Source organism: Euprymna scolopes, chromosome 32 (genome assembly GCF_053919585.1).
Source record: "Euprymna scolopes isolate OS-2025 chromosome 32, ASM5391958v1, whole genome shotgun sequence".
Lineage (NCBI taxonomy): Eukaryota > Metazoa > Mollusca > Cephalopoda > Sepiida > Sepiolidae > Euprymna > Euprymna scolopes.
In genome coordinates this window covers 77,598,686-77,619,748 of record NC_136513.1, presented here as the reverse complement: position 1 = coordinate 77,619,748, position 21,063 = coordinate 77,598,686, and the positions used below count along the sequence as shown (strand labels likewise).

Sequence of the window (21,063 nt, the reverse complement as noted above, 5' to 3'; positions counted from 1 at the left end):
ACAAACTACTATGGTAAAAACTGATAAAATACTTTACACAACTGAAGTTATGGGCTAAGAAAGCATTTAATTTTTTGCCATTAATTCTTGTCACATTTTTTGAATTAATTTAAATTTCGGATCTGTAATTCTGTAATCAGATTCGTTTAAATCTTGTTAAATGGTAAAGTTTACAAAATTAATGTGCCTCTGTTACTCATTAGGTTGCTGAGAATATATATGCCATAATTTAAAATGACCAGTCTAGGAGTGAACCCTACATAGTTTAGCTTTGTGTGTGTGTACACACACTCACACATATTAGTGTGGGGACGATTAATTGGAATCAGAAAATCTGAGCTTTTGGGGGTATCAGAATCGGAAAAATGTGAGCCTATTTTCCAATGCCAAAACCGATTCCTTAAATTATCGTTTTTTAAAATTTTGGTTTAAGAAACAACTTCCACTGCTTGTAGTAATAATAAAATAATAAATATTTATTGATTTAAACTTCCAGTAAGACTAAAATCTCTAGATCACCCCATCACAAGTGTGTTTTTACGTTTTAGAAAACATATGCACATTTAAGATGTTTTTACAGTAATCAGGACAAAATAACACTTTTATAGCTGAATATTTAGAGATTTATAAAGAATCAGAATCAGTAATTGTATTGGAATTGGGAATTTAGTACAGAACCAGTAATTGAATCAGGGAAAATTTTGCAATCGTCCCATCACTAATATATATTTATATTTATGACAGAGAGAGAGAGAGAGAGAGAGAGAGAGAGAGAGAGAGAGAGAGAGAGAGAGAGAGAAGTATATGAGTGTATGTCTAAGAGATAATTATGCACTGGAAAGAAGTCATTTTAATCATTAATATTTTTTAACTTTTTTTTTTTTAATGCTTTAAAAGTAATTTTAATCCAACATTTTCTCTTACAAAAGTAAGAGAAAATGTTGGATTAAAATTACTTTTTTTAATTACTTTTTCTTTATTTTTTTATTTCTTTTTTCAGGTAAAAAAAAAAATTCAAATATGAACTCTATAAATGATTATAGCTTTTGGATCTATATTTAATAATCTTTCAGCTTGCTTCTGTGCTTTTTTGCTTAATGATTTATTGGTGAAGTCATCTAAAATTCTAATGAGAAACTTTGCTTATTTTCAGGTCTGCTGATACACAAAAGTCCTCAGAACCTGTGTACGAAGAGGAAGATGAAGAGATTCTTGGGTCCGATGATGACGAACAGGAAGATCCTCGGGATTATGTGAAAGGTAAGCACTATGGTTATTCGGGGGAGGGGAGGGGGTCTATCTAGTAAGGATTAAAAAAATATTGATTCCCAGGTCCCTTCTCCTATCTTCCTTTATGTATCTTTATATAATAAAATAATAATCTTTCTCGTATTTGATTGAGAGCATGCTTCCGAGAAAAATATTTGGTTCAGATTCATTGGTTTGTTTGGCTTTCGTTTCCATGAGTCTTCATTCTTTTTCTTTTTAAAAATACTAGATCCACAGAGGAACACCTTTCAGTAATGACCTACATATCCGCAACAAAAGCTTGTACAAATAACACTATTACAGTAGCTTAGTTTGTAGAGAATCAGACTGAAGATGTAAAAGTTTCTTCAATATTGGTCTTGCCAAAACATTTAGGAAAAAAAAGAATTTTTTTTTTTTTCATAGACTAAAACTCTACATAATTGAACAAATCTATATATATAAATTCGTATCCCTGTTTGTTTGTTCACCAAGTTGATTAATATATACAAAAATCCATTACTTTATCATATTCATTCCTATATATACTATGATTATTGCAAAATATAAAATTAAAAAGGTGACGTCATTTGCATATTGCATTAAAGAAAATCGACTTTATCAAATAGTGGTGTATTAGTTATTGTTTATAGTGAGATAATTATTTTAAGTGTTCTATTTAAGTAGTAATACACACGGACGAAAAAACGCTTTGGATAATCACAGATTTCAAGGTAGTTCTACTAAAATAGCCATATTTTTTTAAACCAAAGCACTTCAAGTCTTCAAATTACTACTGTTTTGTTCGGAAATGAATATACTTTCAAATGAATTAATAAATATGAATGTACATTATATATTTTAAGAGTTTTGAGCAAATAAAGTGATAAAAATGTGAACGTCATTAAATGGCGTTTTCGGTAAGGTTTTGTAATGACCCCCCCTGTTTTCTAAAGGTCCATACCGTGATTGTATGAAGAATTTCGTCATGAAATTTGGGAATCAATAAGAAGAGGTGTTAATCTTAATACTGTCAAGTGTCCGAAATATTTTTGACCATTTCTTTTTTTGTCGTGTTAAAAATAAGACTTTAATATGCCGAGTATCGAACATTTTGAAAAAAAAATTCTTCGGACACCCAGTAGTAAGTAAATCAATCTTTTTACTATCTTTATCAATTAAAAGTATTATTTTATGTTGAGTAGGACCGCGGTAATTGATAATTTAAAAGGACCTACCCGAAAAAAAAATTGTTTCTATTTATCGAATTTGGTCAAATGAAGTTAATATTACTAGAAGCAGCAGCAGCAGCTACAACCTGTAGAATCAGCCATAGCACAGTGTATAAACAAACACGCGTTCTTTAATTTTTATTCAAGAACGAATTAAGAAAAACAAAATGAAACATAATGAAAATAATTAAGAAAAACAAAATGAAAACATAATGAAATATGAATATAAATGTTCTTATGTTTAATTAGAGCTATTTTGTTATCAGAATAACATTAGTTTAGAACTATTCGGTTTTCAGAATGTATAATAACAACAATCCCAACCAATTCGGCATTATGAATCTGTTGCAATTTCTCACATCTTTTCGTCAAATTTAAAAACATGGTTAAAAAAAACAAAATAAACTTTTGTAGATATATAGCTTGCGTGCACTTTTATTCTTTAAATTAGTTTTGAACAGCGAATTAAAACAATGTTTTACTGCGAACAGCCACAAATGTTTTTTTTCAGAATCAAAATAAGTATCAAAATCTCGTTTATACATAGATTCGAAAAAGTTGTCAAAAAACAAATATATAACAAATAAATGTTATCAAAGGCAAGATAAGTTACTTTTCTACCTAACTGGATAATTTTCTAGTGTTTTTATTTAATGTAACATGTTTATTCAGCTCGAAAAACGTACAGTGTTTACCGATGTAATGTATTGGAAAATTAAAAATGGCGCCCGGCCCGACTCTCTTTGACACGGTAAGTTTGAGAAAAGGAGTTAAAAATTAAAAAAAAAAAAACTGTACAAAATACTGTTAAAAACTCACCGAATATATGTCAGCCTATGTCACGGTAACATATATTGGGCGAGTTTCTAGCAGTATTTTGTCTACTTTTTTATTTTTAACTCTTTTCCCCAAACTTACCGTTTCAAGAGAGTCGGGCGGCGGGCGCCATTTAAAATTTTCCAAAACATCGGTAAACACTGTTTTCAAGCTGAATAAACATGTTACATTAAATAAAAACACTAAAAAATTATAACTTGCTTTTGATAACATTTATTTGTTATATATTTGTTTTTTTGACAACTTTTTTGAATCTATGTGTATAGTAATACAAACCCTCAAAATCTATATCAATATTCTTGAAATTTTAAAAGCAGTTAGAAAACACATCAAACTACAATTAGGAAGCTTTTTATTTCGTTAATTTTTTTTTCTACTTATTAAGCGAAAGATATTTTTACAACCTGCTCCAGCGTAGTATAAACGGCCTATGGAATTAACACCTTCAACCTCGAAAATAGAAATCAACAAATTTATGGAATTTTCTTTGAAATTTCGCAACGCAGTTTCTTATTAAATTAAAACTAAATATATAATATAAAGCCAATAATTATGAACCGCTAACAGTAAATATGAGTGATGAACGCTCTCTTTGAAAAAAAGCTCTCTTAACTTCACCTCTAATCCAAATTATGTGTGGCAAGTCTCCTCCTAAAACACTCTTTAAGCCTAACAATAACACTAAGTTCGAGTGGCAAGCCCCCCTCCAACAAAATACCTCTGTAAGCCACATACAAGCATCTAAAACAAACAAACAAAAAATAGATCCTTCCTTAAAGAAAATACACATAAAAATAAATTGGTTAACTGTCCTAAAATGCTAGAATGGCCAGGAAATGGTGAATTATTTTACATTAAATTTTTGTGAAACTAACCGCTCCCCCCTCTAATATTGTTTTTGTTAGCTTTGTCTCTGTCAAGTTTTCAGTATGTTCACACATAATTTTCCTTAGCCCTACAATTAATTCAAAGTCCGAATGGCAACCCTCCACATATTCTCATTGCATAGAAACCCTCTTAAAATTACACATAATCATCTTAAAAAAAAAAAAAAAAAGCATGCATATTTTCCCATAGAAAAAGAAACAGTTAACTGCCCTAAAATGCTAGAATGATCTGTAATAGGAAATTATTTTACATTCAATTCTAAAATAATTTGTTTATCTTTCATTAAAGTTTTTCATGGCATTTTATACATAATTTCCTAAAAAGTTAGAATCACATTTTGGAGGGGTGGTCAGAAGGAGTTGAGTGGGGTTAAACAAAAGGTGTTAATCTGCAATAATACCAAAGAAATATTGCAATATATTCATTTTTAAATGGTCTTATGTTTAGATTTAAGTTTTTTGTACATAAAGCACATTACAATTCAACTTTGAGTTCTCCAACTTCTTTTCTGTTTATGGATACATGGCATTTTTAAGGAATTGCTGCATATTTATGCACATTTACTGCAGATTATTTGGAAACCATAAACTTTGGGAGATTTTCAGTTGCATATTCTGATTCCTTGTACAAAAATACACTTATACAGTAAATTTCATTTTTTAGTCTTGTGTTTTAACAAAGATATGACATTTTTACTGAAAAAGTAGTGTAAAAAATGTGACGAAACGCATATGGTCTTAAAGAGGGGAAAATATCCAAACGTGTGAGGCACAAAAATAGCCATAACTTCCTTAATTTTAATCAGATTTTAAAAATTTAAAAAGATTCTTTCTTAGCTCATCAAGCTCTTTCTATGCATACCAATATTGAAATATTTCAAGCTATTTCAATTTTTTCATGTGTATTGCTAATTTAAGTTCATTATTTAAATTTGATTTATATTGATAACATATTTAATTTATTTTTACTGACATCGATATTTTTTTTTTTTTTATGAATCGGTTTGAGCTATTTCCGTTAGGCATGAATGTTGTTCTTTTTGTTTTCTTTTTCGGCTGATATTAAAACTAAAAACTTTCAAACATTATTTTTGGAATTAGTTTAAATAAAATTTCATTGGTTCTTTTATTTTTGAAATTTTTGTTGGGGTAATGATAGAGTTGACATATAATAATGAAAAACTGCTCAATATTCTTAGTATAGCAGGTGTGGCGAAACCGAACTTCATGTCGGCCCTGGCAACGCTGGGTATCCATGCTAGTTTCCTATAAAACTGTAAATATTTGTTGTTAAAGAGTAACTAAATAATACTCTTTTTCTATTCATTTAATGTCACTTTCTCATGGTTCAGATTCCATACTGTATTGCCTTGCCTAATCACTTTGGCCAGCCAACATTCCTGTGATTTAAGGCATCTGTGTTTCTACAGTAAGCAGGATAAATGCTTCACAAAATTAAACAAGCTTAACTGATCCATCCGAGGATATGATTATGAGCAACTGTAGTCATTTCAGCGAATCCTCTTACGTGTTGGGTTTGGTCAGATTTAACATTACATTTCAATCATTGATCTTGACATATTTTTTTTTAATATATACATTCCTCACCATATGGATCAAGACAACATTATGTAAACAAATATTTAGTTTTATCCTTAAGTGGCTCTTGACCTTGATAAGTGGTCACCCAGTAGTAAACAAAACTTGTTTGATTTTGGGATTTTTCTCTTTTAGTAAAAACTAGCTTGGGTGCCCGGTGTTGCCAAGGTGTTTGGAGATGTGTGTTGAGCAAACAAAAAATAAAGTGGTAGTAGGCAGGTAGGCTCGAACCCGTACCGCGAAGGAGGAAAAGAACATTGCCCCCCCCCCACACACACACACCAAAAAAAAAAATGTCTTTGCTATTGCATCCATCGCCAAACCGGAAGTGACATAGGTTTAAATTCAGGCTAGACAATCAAAAAGAGGGGATGACATTTGAAAATATTGGCGAAAAAAGCAACCCCTCCCTGTAGAAGTGCCCAGTTGAGGGTGAAGGAATTAATGTTTTTAGCCAATTTTTCGATATTTATTGTCCGAAGGGTCGAGCTTCAAAATGATACTGATCTTGTGAAAATCCGTCAAAATTTTAGGCAGACATACATACATTTAAACAGAGGTAACATTTGTTATAAAGGACGAGAGTGAGAAATTGATTGTGACAGTTTATGAATGGATATTTCTTATTTGAATTGAGTCTATACAATATAATAAAGCAAGTCTATTTCTCAAATTGATTTAATTAAGTTTTCTTACTATAAAATTACTGTTTGATTCTGATTTGTTCGTTTATTTTTGTTGGTCACTGGTTTCTGTTGTAAATAACCAAGCAGCATATTTTGATTCAACTTCTTTCAAAAAATATTCTTCCTACTTAGGAATATTTTTAAATTGTACATTTTTCGATACTTATGTACATAGCAACAGCTGTACATTGGTAAACAATGCAAATAACTCTGTTTATCTCTGTATTCTTATTATAGTATAATAGATTTGCTTGTGAGAGAAACTAATAATCTAAAAGACCCAGTTTTCCTTGATTGAATGTATACATTCGTCCATACAGATATTAAAACAAAAGTTTAACAACAAATGCTTAGTTTTATAAGAATTTGATTCAAGTAATAATTTTAACTGGTGGGACCTGTGGAAATTCCACAGCAACATCCTTTATCTATATATATAAAAGGCAAAATGTGTGTGTGTGTGTGTGTGTGTGTGTGTCTTGCAAAAACTTTTCACACAAACCACGGATTTTCGGACATTCCAACGACAAATATTGAAAAATTGACTAAAAGCATTCATTCTTCACCCTCAACTGGACCCTTTTCTGCAGGGAGGGGGTAGCAAAAAATAATTCCTTCATTTTCTTTTACTACTACTACTACTATTAACAATAATAATACTACTACTATGATGTCATGTTTGACCTAGAAAACGTTGACATTAGTTTAACCACCTGCTGTTTTTTTTTTTTTTAAATGTCTAATTTCATCAATTCTCACTTCTGTATCTTTGGCGTCAGGTTAACGTGTCAGATTCTTTTTTTCTACCTTAGCCTCGAGGCTTCGGGTTCGAGCCTACCTCCCAACCAAAACTTTTTTTTTTCTTTTACACCTCCAAACACCCGGGCAACGTTTTTTATTTAAACAGAGTTATTACTTCACTTATTCTTTAATTTACCCCACCCCCAACACACACACACACACACACACACACCTCCAAGCATGCGGTCATCAGCTTTGTTATCTTAAGATTGCAGGTTTTATCAGAGTTATCAGATTAAATTTTTTTCAATATTGATACAGGGTTATTTATGCCATTTTGTTCTGCTTTTCGCCGTCTACCAGACATGTTTGTTTGTTTATTTTTCTCCTTTTTTTATGGTCCTGGATATGACCTTAAACTTTAATTGCCATTGCTCCCAGGTCCACTCTGACCCGGAGTGGTAGTACCTGTTAGAGTCCCAACTATGGGTTAAATGGAAACCAACTTGAAAACAACAAATATATTAAAAAAAAATTTTTTTTAAATCTTTGGATTCGGCATTAAATAACCTGAAAGGGGTTGATATGCCGCAAAGCAAAAACAACCAACCAACCAACCTTTTTTTACGTTCGTTCGCTGTTTTTTTTTTTTTTTAACAAGTTTAACATCGTTTTTTGTAATGTTTACACAGTTATTAATTCGCTTATTTAGCCTCCCCCACCCCACACACATACACACACACCCACACATCCAGACACCCAGCTAGTCTATAATATAAATCTCACCTGTCTAAATATATCACACACACCACACAAGAGAACTTGAATGCCTACGAGGCACTATCCTCGAGTCTCTAAGGACAACCTGGCATGAGGATACTGTTCACTACATAGATTGCCGGCCGAGATTAAACAGCACTTCACCTGCCTCGTGTTTTGGTTTCCTAAAAATATTACTTGACAGCAGTTGTAAAGAAAAAATGGCATAGTAAAAAAATAAAACCAAAAAGATGACAGAATTTAAAAAAAAAAAAAAACAATACAAAAAGAATTATATATTTCAAGAGTCTTTTTTAAAAGTCCTTTTCTTTTTTTTTCTTTTTTTTTTTAAATCCTGGTTTCAAGTTTTCAGCCATTAACTGCATGATGTTTTTTGTGCATGTTATGAACGGTGAAAGCATGCAATCAATATCTAATCGGGCCAATCAATAAAGATGAATGATTTCTGTCGTAATAATCGCACGAAGAATATCATGCCACCAATTTTGATATCGAATACCTGTTCTTGACAATGCACTGAATCCTCCTTCTCCTTCTTCTGTAATTAACTTTCCACACAGAATTTATTACCATTTTTTGCATAAATTTTATATTTTCAAGAGGAAGAACGTGCATCTTTTCTAAAGTTAAAAACCATTTAAGAAATTTTGTTTTGAAATTCTTGTAATTTTTGTTAATGCTAAAAAGTGATTTATTCAAATTTTGATATTTGTGGATGTGATATAATTTGCTTACACAATTTGAAAAGAATGGTATTTGTAATGGACGGGTATCCAGAGGATTTTAGTATTTACAATTATTCCTGGAAGTGACTCGCACAATTTATGATTGGAAAGGAACTGTTTTCTTTTTTTCTGTTATAGGCAAAAAAAAAAAAAAAAAAAAAATTTTTTTTAAAGTCCAATCTAACCCTAACCCTCCTCATGCTTAATGTTGTGCTTCTTTTGCAACTTTTTTGCGGCTTTCAAATTGTAGACTGCTTTAGTCATTTCTGAGACAATACTCGAGAATGACTCGTAAGTATTGAAATACTCTGGATACTCATTTATTACAAGTACCAATAGAAAATTATGGAGAGCTAGTTGTTCTAGGCTGTATTTATAATAATTAGACATATTTGGAACGTTTTACTGGTGCTACCAGAACAGGCTGTCTGAAGATCTTGGCTTCCTGAGACGAAATGCACCTAACATTTAGGCTTTTTGTTTTCTACTTCCTTTTGCAAAATTTAATTATGTTCTGCAAAACTAAAAATAAAACCAACCACCGCTTTCCCTTTTCTCTTTCCCTCTTTTCCTTCTCCCCATTTCCCCTTTCTCTTTGTGTCTCCTCTACTTCTAGACTGGTTTTCTTACTTAAAATGTGCCAAACATTAATCGTGTGACCATTTTCCCTCTCCCATTGCCAAACTCGGTTATGTTCTGTGGGGCAGGATACAAGAACGACCAAAATCAAAAAAGAACTTGATGCATCAAGAACTTTTCCAAAATAACAGGATTCGGCATTAAATAACCTGAAAAGGGTTGATATGCCGTAAAACAAAAAAAAAAAGTCAAACCAAATCTTGGAACGTTTTAAGTGTAAGAAAGCAGACCAATACCATAAGCAGGCTGCAATTCGAGATTTAAAATGGAAGACATATCAGAGCTATTGGCAAGGTTACTGAGGAAAAATGGTTCGCTCATTTTACCTCTCCCAAAGTATCTGACTTGTGGTACAGCCCTCTACCTTTTTAAGAGTCAGGTACATCCTAAAATGGATTACTAGTTTCTGCATCTGCGGAGGTGGCACTAAGGCATTCACAGCATGACTCATCTTCCTATAGCAATTACAAAAAACTTTCCCTTTGTCATTTATGTACCTAACACTCGGCAGAATTTTCATAAATGTTTTTTTTTTTTTTTGCACAAACTTTGTCTTTAGAACACAACCACAATACTGCTTCCCTGAAGATCACATCATGGTTGTCTTCAAATCCAATGTAAACAAATACTTGTGATGAACTGTCCACATGTGATCAAACTTAGTTCATTCTCTTAATCATTTTTATATCCTCTCATAATATTCTCCATCTATCAACTGAAAATTATTCCATATAATTAACCATCATCCTCGGGTGACTCCTTAAAAAAAGGTTTTGATCTACTTTAAAGCAATAAAAGATGGGGTTCTGATTTAGAAATCAACTTAATAATAATTAAAAAACAAATACAGAAAATACAAATTTTTGATATTCATACTTGTCACAGAATGAATATGTGACATTCCAAAAATCAGGTCAATTGAGCAAGTAGTTTTGTTTTTTTTTAACTAAGAAAATCAAATTTTATGACATGATGGGAGCCACCATGTTGTTTTAGAATATGTTCAAATTCAAGAGGGACAACTCAATTCAACTACCAAAATTTTGTTTGGCTTCAAAATAAAACTTTAAATGCTAAAAAATCATAAATTTTGTTTCTCTTTTAAAAAAATAAAATACTTGATTAATTTACATAAATTTTGGAATATGACATCTTTGTTCCATGTCTCGTATGTATTTAAAGATTTTTTTTTTTTTAATTGAATTTTAAATAAGAACCGAAAATGGTGATAAATCTGAAAATAGATTACGCAACTAAAGTGATGAACATATAAAAATAATCATGAAAAAAAAAAAAATCTACCAGATTAAAGATGCGACAAATATTTGATTCTAATTGCTTGATACTCACATACACGTTCACATACACTAAGCAGAACGTGAAATTCAATGCACCTATTGTGGTTATGTTGGACTCACAGTCAAACATAATTTGATTGACTCTACAAAATACAGGAATACTCACAATATTAACCGCAGTTTCAAACTGATCTGCTTGGGCGGCAGAGAATTCAGTTGGAGGAGCCAGCTCAATTGAAAGTGAATGCTAACACAACAACTGTTAGATAGGGGTTTCATTATTATTATTATTATTGTTATTGTTCGTTGTTAGGAAGTCTTATTAAAAGTGATTCTTAGAGAGTCTTATTTAGAGAGATGTTGCGTTCTGTGTTCGTGTTATGAAGAGATTCATATATATAAAATGTTCATACTTAGAAGTGTAGTAGAAGCTCTTAGAGTGAGGAGACAGTGTTGAGACAGTCTTAGTGTTTACATTGTAGATATGAGATGTAGAGACATTGTGTATGTGAAGACATTTTAAAACACAGGATATATAAGACATATAATGGCAATTTCACTTTACCTTTTGGTAGAATTACAACACAAAGACGACGTTTATAAAAACACATGATGCGTTTATTTCCATGGACCGGTCGGTGGTTTTCTTAGCCAGGAACTCAAAGTTTTACATTCTATGTTTCAAAGGTGACCGTCTCGCTTCCAGACGTTTGACTGTCCATCTCTGGACTCCAGACTGTCGTCTGTCGTCCTCAGACTCTCCCTGCCTAACTATATCGAGAACTTCCCATTTTCCGTGACGTCATACACATGTTAAAACATGTGTCGTCTTTCACGTGTTCTGGAAATGCATGTCCAAAACATTTTCATTTGTTTACAAAAGGAATTTTAACCTATATTTCCAGTAACCTTTATTTCCAATACGTTAAACATGTTTATTAAATTATCCTATAGTTGCATTCCTCAATTCAATTTCATAACAGAATTGACAAATGCACATTCCTTTTCTTAAAACTATTTTATCTCTAAGCTAAACAATGGTTTTTTACATCCCATTTTCTAATTCTCTCTCGTAATCTATTTCTAAACCTAAGTTACGAGGTTCGAATTTCGTCTATTCTATTTCATTTTTACATTCAACTAATTCCCTATTTTTATGCTTACATGAAAAGGGGACAGCCCTTATCATGTAACACAACCACCACCACCACCAATGAGAAATATCCTACATCAAACCATACCATGATTCAAAAATGCACCTACATCACAGGGAAAATAAATTAATCTTTTTATAGGAGTAATCAAAGATACAATTAAATACCTTTTATAGATGTTAGCAGATCAGGCTGTCTGAAAATACTGGCTTCCTGACCTAAAATGCTCCAAACATTGATGTTATATATTTTGTTTTCCTTTTTCTTTTGCAAAATTCAATCATATTTTAAAAAAAAAAAAAAAAAATTTTCCTCTCCAAAACAACCAAACTAAACACCATGAATACATATTTGAATATATAAAGAACTTGAAGCATAAACTTTTCCCAAAATTACTGGATTCAGCATTAAATAACCTCAAAGCAATGGAATATGTGCTGTAGAACAAAACCAAAATACCTTATGAGAATCTATCGAGTTACTATTTTAGGAATATGTTGTATGGCATAAAATGACTTATAAATTTGGCCTTCTGGTTAAGAGCAAAGTGCAGTATCTGTTGTGATATTACACTTCATTTTCTGGCCTTGATCAGCAAAGGAAAAATCCTTCTAGACTGAAGCAATTTATAGTTTTCTCACAGTCCAGAGTAGCCTGTTTTCAGAGCTGGATTTTCATTACATCAAAAATTGACTTTGTGGAGAGGCAAGTAAATAGGGACTTATAGGGGTCAGTCTGTCAAAACAAACAATCATAACCCTAACCTGATTTAATCTTTTTATATACAGAAATTTGACTGTTTATCAAGTAGATGATGTGAAAGAAGGAAAGTGGCCGGTGCATAACTTGCAAAGTTACTGTTGAAATAGATGACCCAGTTTAATTTTGATAATTTAGTGTTGGGATTAATCTAGATAAAACGAGAGATTTCCTACTAAATTTTATCTTTCTGTTTGGGTGTTGATTGTCTGCGCGTTAGTTTGAAGCCTGACATAATCAACTTTATGAGGTAGATAGATAGCAAAAGGATTAGCAGACAGATTTCTGATTAAGAAAAACGATTTGGTTTAGGAAATCCAAGTTTCATCCGATCATAAATTAAGCTTAGCTTCCATCAAGGAGCTTTCTTTTTTTTTTTCTTTTTTTTTTTTTTTAAGAAAGGAAGAAACTAGATGAAAATGCATCCATTCAATCTGTGCTGTTAATGATAAAATATGCTATTTTAAAATGAAGCACAACTCGCCAATTGATGTATAAGGCTTTTTTCAAAAATGCATCATCATGATTTCTATTATGTTGGAGGAAGTCTAAGTAATCGTGTCTATACACATGCATTAGGAGGAAGGTCATCTTTTTCTATAAATTTTAGAAGTACATGCCCTGACTAAATGTGAGAGGAAATAATAAAACTAGAAATCTATGTAAATACAAATAATCATTGTAAAACTAATATCCAAGATGAGAACAGTAGTCCAAATAATGTAAGTTATCAATCCTCATCTAAAAAAAAAATTAAAAAAAAAAACAAATAAAAGTACAAAATCTATTAATTTGTTGATTATTGGTTTATGTAAAGTTTGGAGAATGTGATGTTTACTACCCCCTTTCCTCCTCTTCCACCGGCTAGACTTAACTGGTTAGGGAAATGTAATACACACACACACACACACACACACACCGTATATTTCGGCATATAAAACAACCCTTAAAGTTAAAAAAAAACATCCTTAAAAAAAAAAAAAAACAATATTTCATAAGATACCAGGTGTTGCAATCCCTGGTTTTGTGATTTAGCAGTCAAAACCACTATCAATAATTTCCCCCACTCTTTATCTGTGCCCAAACCTAAATGCAGATTCCATGAACAAAGCTTCTTTCTGAGAACAGCACGCCTGTGGAACTCTCTTCGATTCACTAGCTTTCCAGCTGACTACAATCTGATTCTCTTCAAGTCGAATGTAAACAAGTTCTTGATGAACCGTCCCTCTAAGTAATACAATTTACAAAATTTCCACTACTTTTACTACGCTATAATCATTGATTAATGTATACCCGTTAACCCTTATCCTCAAACCCGTGCCTGAATAAGTGGGGATTCCTGTGTAAAAAGGCCCTGTCGGTGGGGCATTAGAATACGCGGACTGTCCCCCCCCCCCATGCAGAGGGTAAAAGTCCCTCAATGGGGGTCCTGGATATGACCTTAAACTATATCCAGTGGTGAGGCCCCAGTTTGCGGGCTTTGGGGAGTGTGAAGCCACCCTTTAATTACCATTGCTCCCAGGTCCACTCTGATCCGGAGTGGTAGTACCTGTTAGGGTCCCAACTTTGGGTTAAATAGAAACCGACGTGAAAACAACAAATATATTCTATTAAAAAAAATTTTCTTAAATCTTTGGATTCGGCATTAAATAACCCGAAAAGGGTTGATATGCCGTAAAACAAAAACAACCAACCAATCTTGTGTAAAAAAAAAAAAAAAAAAAACGAAACAAACAAACAAAAACACTTTCCTCTGCTCCAACCACGATCTCTTTAAACTCGTTTGCAAAAATAGTGTTTATAATTATGTCGATAAAGCTAGCTGAATAATATTGTGAATAGTGTGTGGTCATCCCTCAGTCAGCTTAACATACATGCAGATTGTCCTCAAGACACTTTTTCACATTGTCTCTACGTTGTTTTCAAAATAATATTGACAGACTTTTGTATTTTTAGCACAAAGTAGTTACAACCTTCTTCTTGTTGCTGTTGCATCATGCTTAACGTTATGAATGCTACGAATAGATCAGGTGCATATTACAAGACAAACGATGATGTGCAAAAATATCAACCGCAGTGTCGGCAGACATGTGATACTTCTCATCTATCTCACTTCAGCTGGATAGCAACTTGAAACCATTATAATAGGTTTTGAGTATAGTCTGTTTTTTAATGGTATCTATTCAAGGAAAGGTTTTTTATTTTTTTTGGCTAAAAGTTGGTAACTACACAAGATACACTAAAGTGTGATTACCATACTGAGGTGGCACTCACCCTAGGTGGGTTGAACCAGCTTAAGACTTTTTTTAAAAATTTTTTTACAAGGTGGTCGCCACTTATCAAGGCCCGGAAGCCACTCAGGGATAAGGGTTATTGTAAGTACAGTACGTTAGTGTGGACATTTAAAGTGTCTACTTAAGGGGGCAGTTCATCAGGAATTTGTTTACATTGGACTTGAAGACATCCAAGTTGTAGTCAGGAGGGAAGCAGGCAGACGGAACAGTTCCACAGGCGTGCAGTTCTAAGAAAGAAGCTTTGTTCATGGAATCTACGTTTTGATTTAGGCATAGATAAAGAGTTGGGAAAGTTTTTGACAGTGGATTCAGCTAAACTGGTGTTTTTCGTAAAAGATTGGCGAGGGGGGGGGGGCCAGAGATTGAAGTTCAGACAAGCTCCTAGAGAGGTGGTTAAAAAGAAAGGATTTTACAAACTTTTTTTGGGTCCCCCTGACAAAAGGAGTTTGGGCCTGTAAATTTACCATTGTCCGTTCATCTGTTTGCACTTTTCTCAATAACTATGCCTTGGAATTTTTTTAATTTTCGCACAAACATGATATGAGTAAAACAGTAACAGAATAGGATTTTCCATGAAAACTCTGGTTGATACTCCAGGGGTGCCTTTCGGGTTAAAATGGCTAAAATTTACCTTTTTGTGCTTATTAAAAAAAAATTGATGCCTTGGATTTTTATAAAACTTTCTGAAAAGTTGTAACTATCTGATTTCTATATAATTTTATTTGTCTATACTTTGCGATAACTCTTGGGTGTGCCCCAGAGGCTCTTTTAGGGCTAATAAAAATACTCCGTTTTTGGGACTATTTTATCATATTTGCCCAAAATTTTCTGTGTATGTCTTTGTAGCAGTTTTGCATGGTGCTGAACTCAAATTTAAATATGCTAAGGCCTTAGGGACTTTTGGGGCTAAATGGTGGTGGTGGGGGGAGGGCAAATGATGGACTTAGTCATTTCTTTTTTTGAATGGTGCAGAAGTCAAATTTACATATATTCAGGCCTAAAACTGCACCATTTGTCCATTTTCACCAGGATTTGATGTCCCCTGGAGAATTTTGGGCTAAATGGGGGAGTGGGGGGGATGCTGAACTTAGTCATTTTTTTTTTTTTAATGCCTTGTTCACTGTGCACTCACCAGGAACCATGCCTGCTTCACTTTTCTTTTAACCTTTTTAATTTATCATCCATGGTCCTTTGCAATGACAGTTAAACTCTCTGGTTCTTTGTAAAACATGTTTTATAAGTTAGAAATTGTTTTATGAAAAAAAATTTTTTTTAAACATTTTTATGCATTAAAATGCATTATAGTGGAATTAAATTTTGTAGTAAATTAAAAGGGAACGAGGCAATTGATCATTGCTGACTTTTTGTGGAAGCATAAGCATGAATATGTTGAAGGAGAGGGGGGGGGATTTGTGTTTATTTGAATTCCAACTCCCAAAATGCTAATTTCCTACGTACAATTATATATATATATATATAAAAGGTAGGATCAAGGGCAAGTGGAGTAATCTTGGGAATGGTATGGTGACCTTCCCTCCATCTCGGTATAGCAGCTAATGAAAAGGGAGCCTTTGGGTGATCCTTGACTATAATCGGTCAATCAGCTTCATTTTGATATACGACACCACTTTATGAATAGATGTAACTTGTTTTAGTTTTAAAATGGGGAAGAGCATTGATTTACAACATACTCAACAAGTTGGCAGGAAGCTATAAAGAAATATCTACTTATATTAAAAAAAAAAAAACTTAGTTCTGTAGTCTTCAGATTCTCTAAATTTCTTGTTTAACCAAGAAAAAAAAAAAAAAAAAAATAGGTCAATTCTTCCAAATCTTTTGAAACATGGTGGCTCCCATCATGTCAATTCTTCCAAATCTTTTGAAACACAATTTCACAACGCATATACAATTTTTCATAAAAAAGAGACTGATTTGCACGAAAATAATTATATTTAATGTCTCTAATTATAGAACTTGGGTATTTCATTATCTTGTTTGTCTCTCTAAAATAGCACGTGGTACATACTCTTATGGATTTATAACAGAACGACTTAAACTTGACAGTTTTCCAACCACAGTATTTTCAATCGAGACACTAAGATAGTAAACACTTTTGTTTTTTTTTTGTTTTTTACAAAACAAACATTAAATGCCTTTTTTGTACAAAAGATTTAAACATGGAATGCTTTTTATTAATTTAATTTACTTGCAATAAAATAATTCAAACACATTGTAATTAATACATTCTATTCGATTTATCACTGCTTTATGTAAATTTTCTGTTTACTTTTGAATTGTTTAATAATTTGCTTTAAATTCCTTAGTATGTACAGTTGCAGAATTCTTACACATTTGCAGAAAATGAAAGATTAATTGTAAGAAATGTAATATACATATACATACACACACACACACACATATATTCACCAGCAGGCTGGTTGCTTTTGTTTTATGGTATCCAAAGATTTTGAAGAAAAATTTTTTAATAGAATATATTTGTTTTCAAGTTGGTTTCTATTTAACCCATAGTTGGGACCCTAACAGGTACTATCACTCTGGGTCAGAGTGGACCTGGGAGCAATGGCAAATTAAAGGGTGGCTCCACACTCCCCAAAGCCCGCAAGCTGGGGCCTCACCACTGGATATAGTTTAAGGTCATATCCAGGACCGTTCACCAGCAGGGCTATTCACATGGACTAGACTATAAAAAAGAAGGCATTTAAAACATCTCTACTTTAGATGTTGAGCACTTCAGATTAACTTGCACCACTTACCAAATATAATACTGTATCATTACTCTTATGACTCGAAGTAACAGAGTTGACCAAAGTTATTTCGTCCAAGCAGTGCAGTGTTTAAACACACCTGTTCTATCTAGGATGTTGAGCACTTTTGGATTACTATATACCATTTATCAAATGTAATACTGTAATCTTATATTTATTGCTCCCAACCACTCAAATAAAAGTAAGGATGCCTCCAGAGCGCTACTCAAACCACACTTTCTCAGGTTCTTTTCCAACCCTCCCTAGTCTAAAGAGAAGTCTAAGAAACTTTAAATAATTTTCCAAGAAAGAAATGCTTTCTTTCCAAATTATTGCTGAAAAACTTTTCTATAAATACTTTGTGAATTGATGGATCTATTCTTTTCTTCCTTTGTTTCAGCTCGTTTGACTCGTTGATCTAGTGGTCTCCATCAATTCACTGTTTTGATACCGCATTGTAATACAGGAGCTTCTTTCCAAGATCGGCAGGCTTTTATGAACTCTATTCTTGCTAATTGATTGCCTCCTACTTTGGTCTTAAATGGGCATCTCCTGTCTTTGGAATAGTCACCTCTTGTTCTTGTTAGCTCTTGATATGAAATGACTTTATGCTTTGTCTGGAGTGATTTCCATATAGTAAAAGCCAGGGTTGCACAATCTCCAACTGCATTTCTTATTCAGCTCTGAAGTGCTGGCAAGGAGAAATCAAAGATTACTTGAATCAAAACTTGGATCAGCAGAGATTGACAGGTGTTATTTAGGAGTTTTTCCTTCTGAAATAGCTTTTTCTAGCATGCCCCGAGTCATGTGACGTGATTGAAATTTCAATTTGTTTGTTGCTGTAACTATTTATAAAAATGAAATCCTATTTATGTAAAAAGATAATTTTTCTCTTAATTACGAATTTAAACATCTTTTCTTTTTTAGGTGGTTATCATCCTGTGAAAATCGGAGATCTGTTTCATGGACGTTACCATGTTGTCCGTAAGCTTGGTTGGGGACATTTCTCAACCGTTTGGTTGTGTTGGGACCTGGTGTAAGTACATTGCAAATAATTTTTTTTAATTAGATTTTTGATATATATATATATATATATATATATATATATATATATATATATATATACACACACATATATATATATATATGTGTGTGTGTGTGTATACTAGCAGGCTGCCCAACATTGCCCGATCATAAAATATGCTTAAATATGACATTTTGATTAATGCAGATTTCGTATTATATTGGACCCAATATATAGTAATGATTTATAAAAAAAAAAAAAAAAAAAAAGATAAAAAATAATGACCCGTGCGCCACCACCGAGAATTGAAACCAAAACGTTCAGCTTACAAATTACTTTTTCCTTTGACATTAATGTCTGAGCTATGAAGACATGTTTGCTACAAGGCTAAAAATTGAAACATGAACCAATAGCTATTACGTTGTGCCTGCATATTCGTTATGCCGTCATTCGACCGTTGCCTAGCAAAGTTAACTAAAGCTGATCATCCCATCAGGAAACCAAAAAAAAACTAATAGGGAATTAAAATGAATGTTTAAAGGAATATGCAAATTAGATCTTTTGCAGATGAATGCAAATCCACGACGCATATATAACACAGTTGTATTTTCTTTTTAAATAAATAGAAAAAAGTTTTTAATATGAATATCAATATACAAAAATAAAAAACAAGTTCATTGGAATATACATATATTTATTTATTTGCAGACTGTTATCCTCATCTTTATAGTTGTTGTATCACCATGTTTTGACCAACTCATCCTCTGGCCTTCTTCAGGTGATTAACTGTGACTGGATAGGAATGCTAAGTCTCGTAAAACCTCTATCTTCAAACAGTGCTCACCTGGAATCATAGAGATTCAACACCTTTATCCACTGCGCCACAGGGCCCAGAGGATTCCAATAAAATAATTAAATATATACATATATTTCTACGGACTAGTGAATAGTGTATGCAGATGTTCATCTAAATTAAAATCAGTTGCTTCTTGTTATTCATGATATAAGAATCCCATGATATAAGAATCCCAGGTTGCTCGAATGACATTCCCAAATGTTTCAGGAATAAAGAATCAGCAGGAGTCATTTGTTGCGCCTTAATTTCTCGTCCATAAATAGTGAATTAAAAAAATTTTTTTTTTTTTTTTGTCAAGGCAATATCGCTAAATATTTAAGAAATAAAACTTACTTTATTTTAACAATTTAAATATTTAAAAAATTGTTTGTTTCAAAGTTTTAAATTCTTAGCTGAATATCCTTTGAATAAATAAAATATCACTTTTAAATTGCTTGTGATAACTTGTGGTTATAATGATAACTTGTGATATTGTGATAATTTGTGGTTTTAAAAATATTAAATAAATTACTGCAAAAAATGGTTTGCTCTCTATTTTGAGTGAAATTGGAAAAGAAAAGAAACAGAATATTCGTCATTGTAACTTTGCTTTTCTATGCTAACCCTAACTAGAGTATTCATTCACCATAATATCGCAAACACCAGGGGGTGGAGTTTACTTAAGATTTTCAAATCACATCGTTTTTTTTTAATATTTATCTCTCTCTATCTATCTATCTATCTCTCTCTCTCTCTCTCTCTCTCTCTCTCTCTCTCTCTATATATATATATATATATATATATATATATATATATATATATATATATATATATATAGTAATTTATAAAATATATATGGCGATTAAGCTACACTGAATATTCTGCGTTTCATCCACTATAGGATTCGTCAGGCTTATGCGCATAAGCCTGACGAATCCTATAGTGGATGAAACGCAGAATATTCAGTGTAGCTTAATCGCCATATATATTTTATAAATTACTAACTAGCTCTACCTATGTATTGAGCACTTTTGAAGTAAATACTTCAAGTTTACACATAAATCTATACTTTTGTATATTTTATGTGAGTAAATGAAGTAGTTATATATATATATATATATATATATATATATATATACATAAGTGAAAGTATCTGTGTACATTTCCCTCCGCAATAACTCTGTCAATTTTAAGCCTACAGATTCAAAATTTAATATACAGGGTACTGAGATTTGGGAAAATTGATGTGATTGGTTTTCGGACAGAAATTTGGCGATTAAGGGGTCAAAGTTCAACAATTTAACCTTTGAGAACTCTACCAAACTCCTCCGACAATTTTGGGTCTAAACACATGAAATTTTAGATATAGGTTCCTTGCACGTGGATCTAACTTAATAACTTGATTTGAGCCCAAAAGAATAAATGTTAAGGGGTCAAAGTTTTAAAAAAAAATTGACCTCTGCGGTCTCTTCCAAATTACTCAAATTTCTGGTCTAAATATTTGAAATTTTACATAAAGGGTATTCAGAGATAGGGCAAGCTTTTTCATCAGTTTGGGTC

General features: G+C 32.3%; 1 protein-coding gene across 18 annotated transcripts in view; it reads left to right on the top strand.

Moving 5' to 3' along the window:
- LOC145256445 (SRSF protein kinase 1-like) overlaps positions 1–21,063 on the top strand; it is a 583,024-nt gene that overhangs the window by 444,200 nt on the left and 117,761 nt on the right. For all 18 annotated transcript variants that reach the window (XM_080115371.1, XM_080115374.1, XM_080115363.1 and 15 more), the window contains 2 exons: positions 1,154–1,260; positions 18,572–18,680. In XM_080115371.1, the coding sequence (XP_079971497.1) occupies positions 1,154–1,260; positions 18,572–18,680 (216 nt within the window). The remainder of the gene's footprint in view (positions 1–1,153; positions 1,261–18,571; positions 18,681–21,063) is intronic.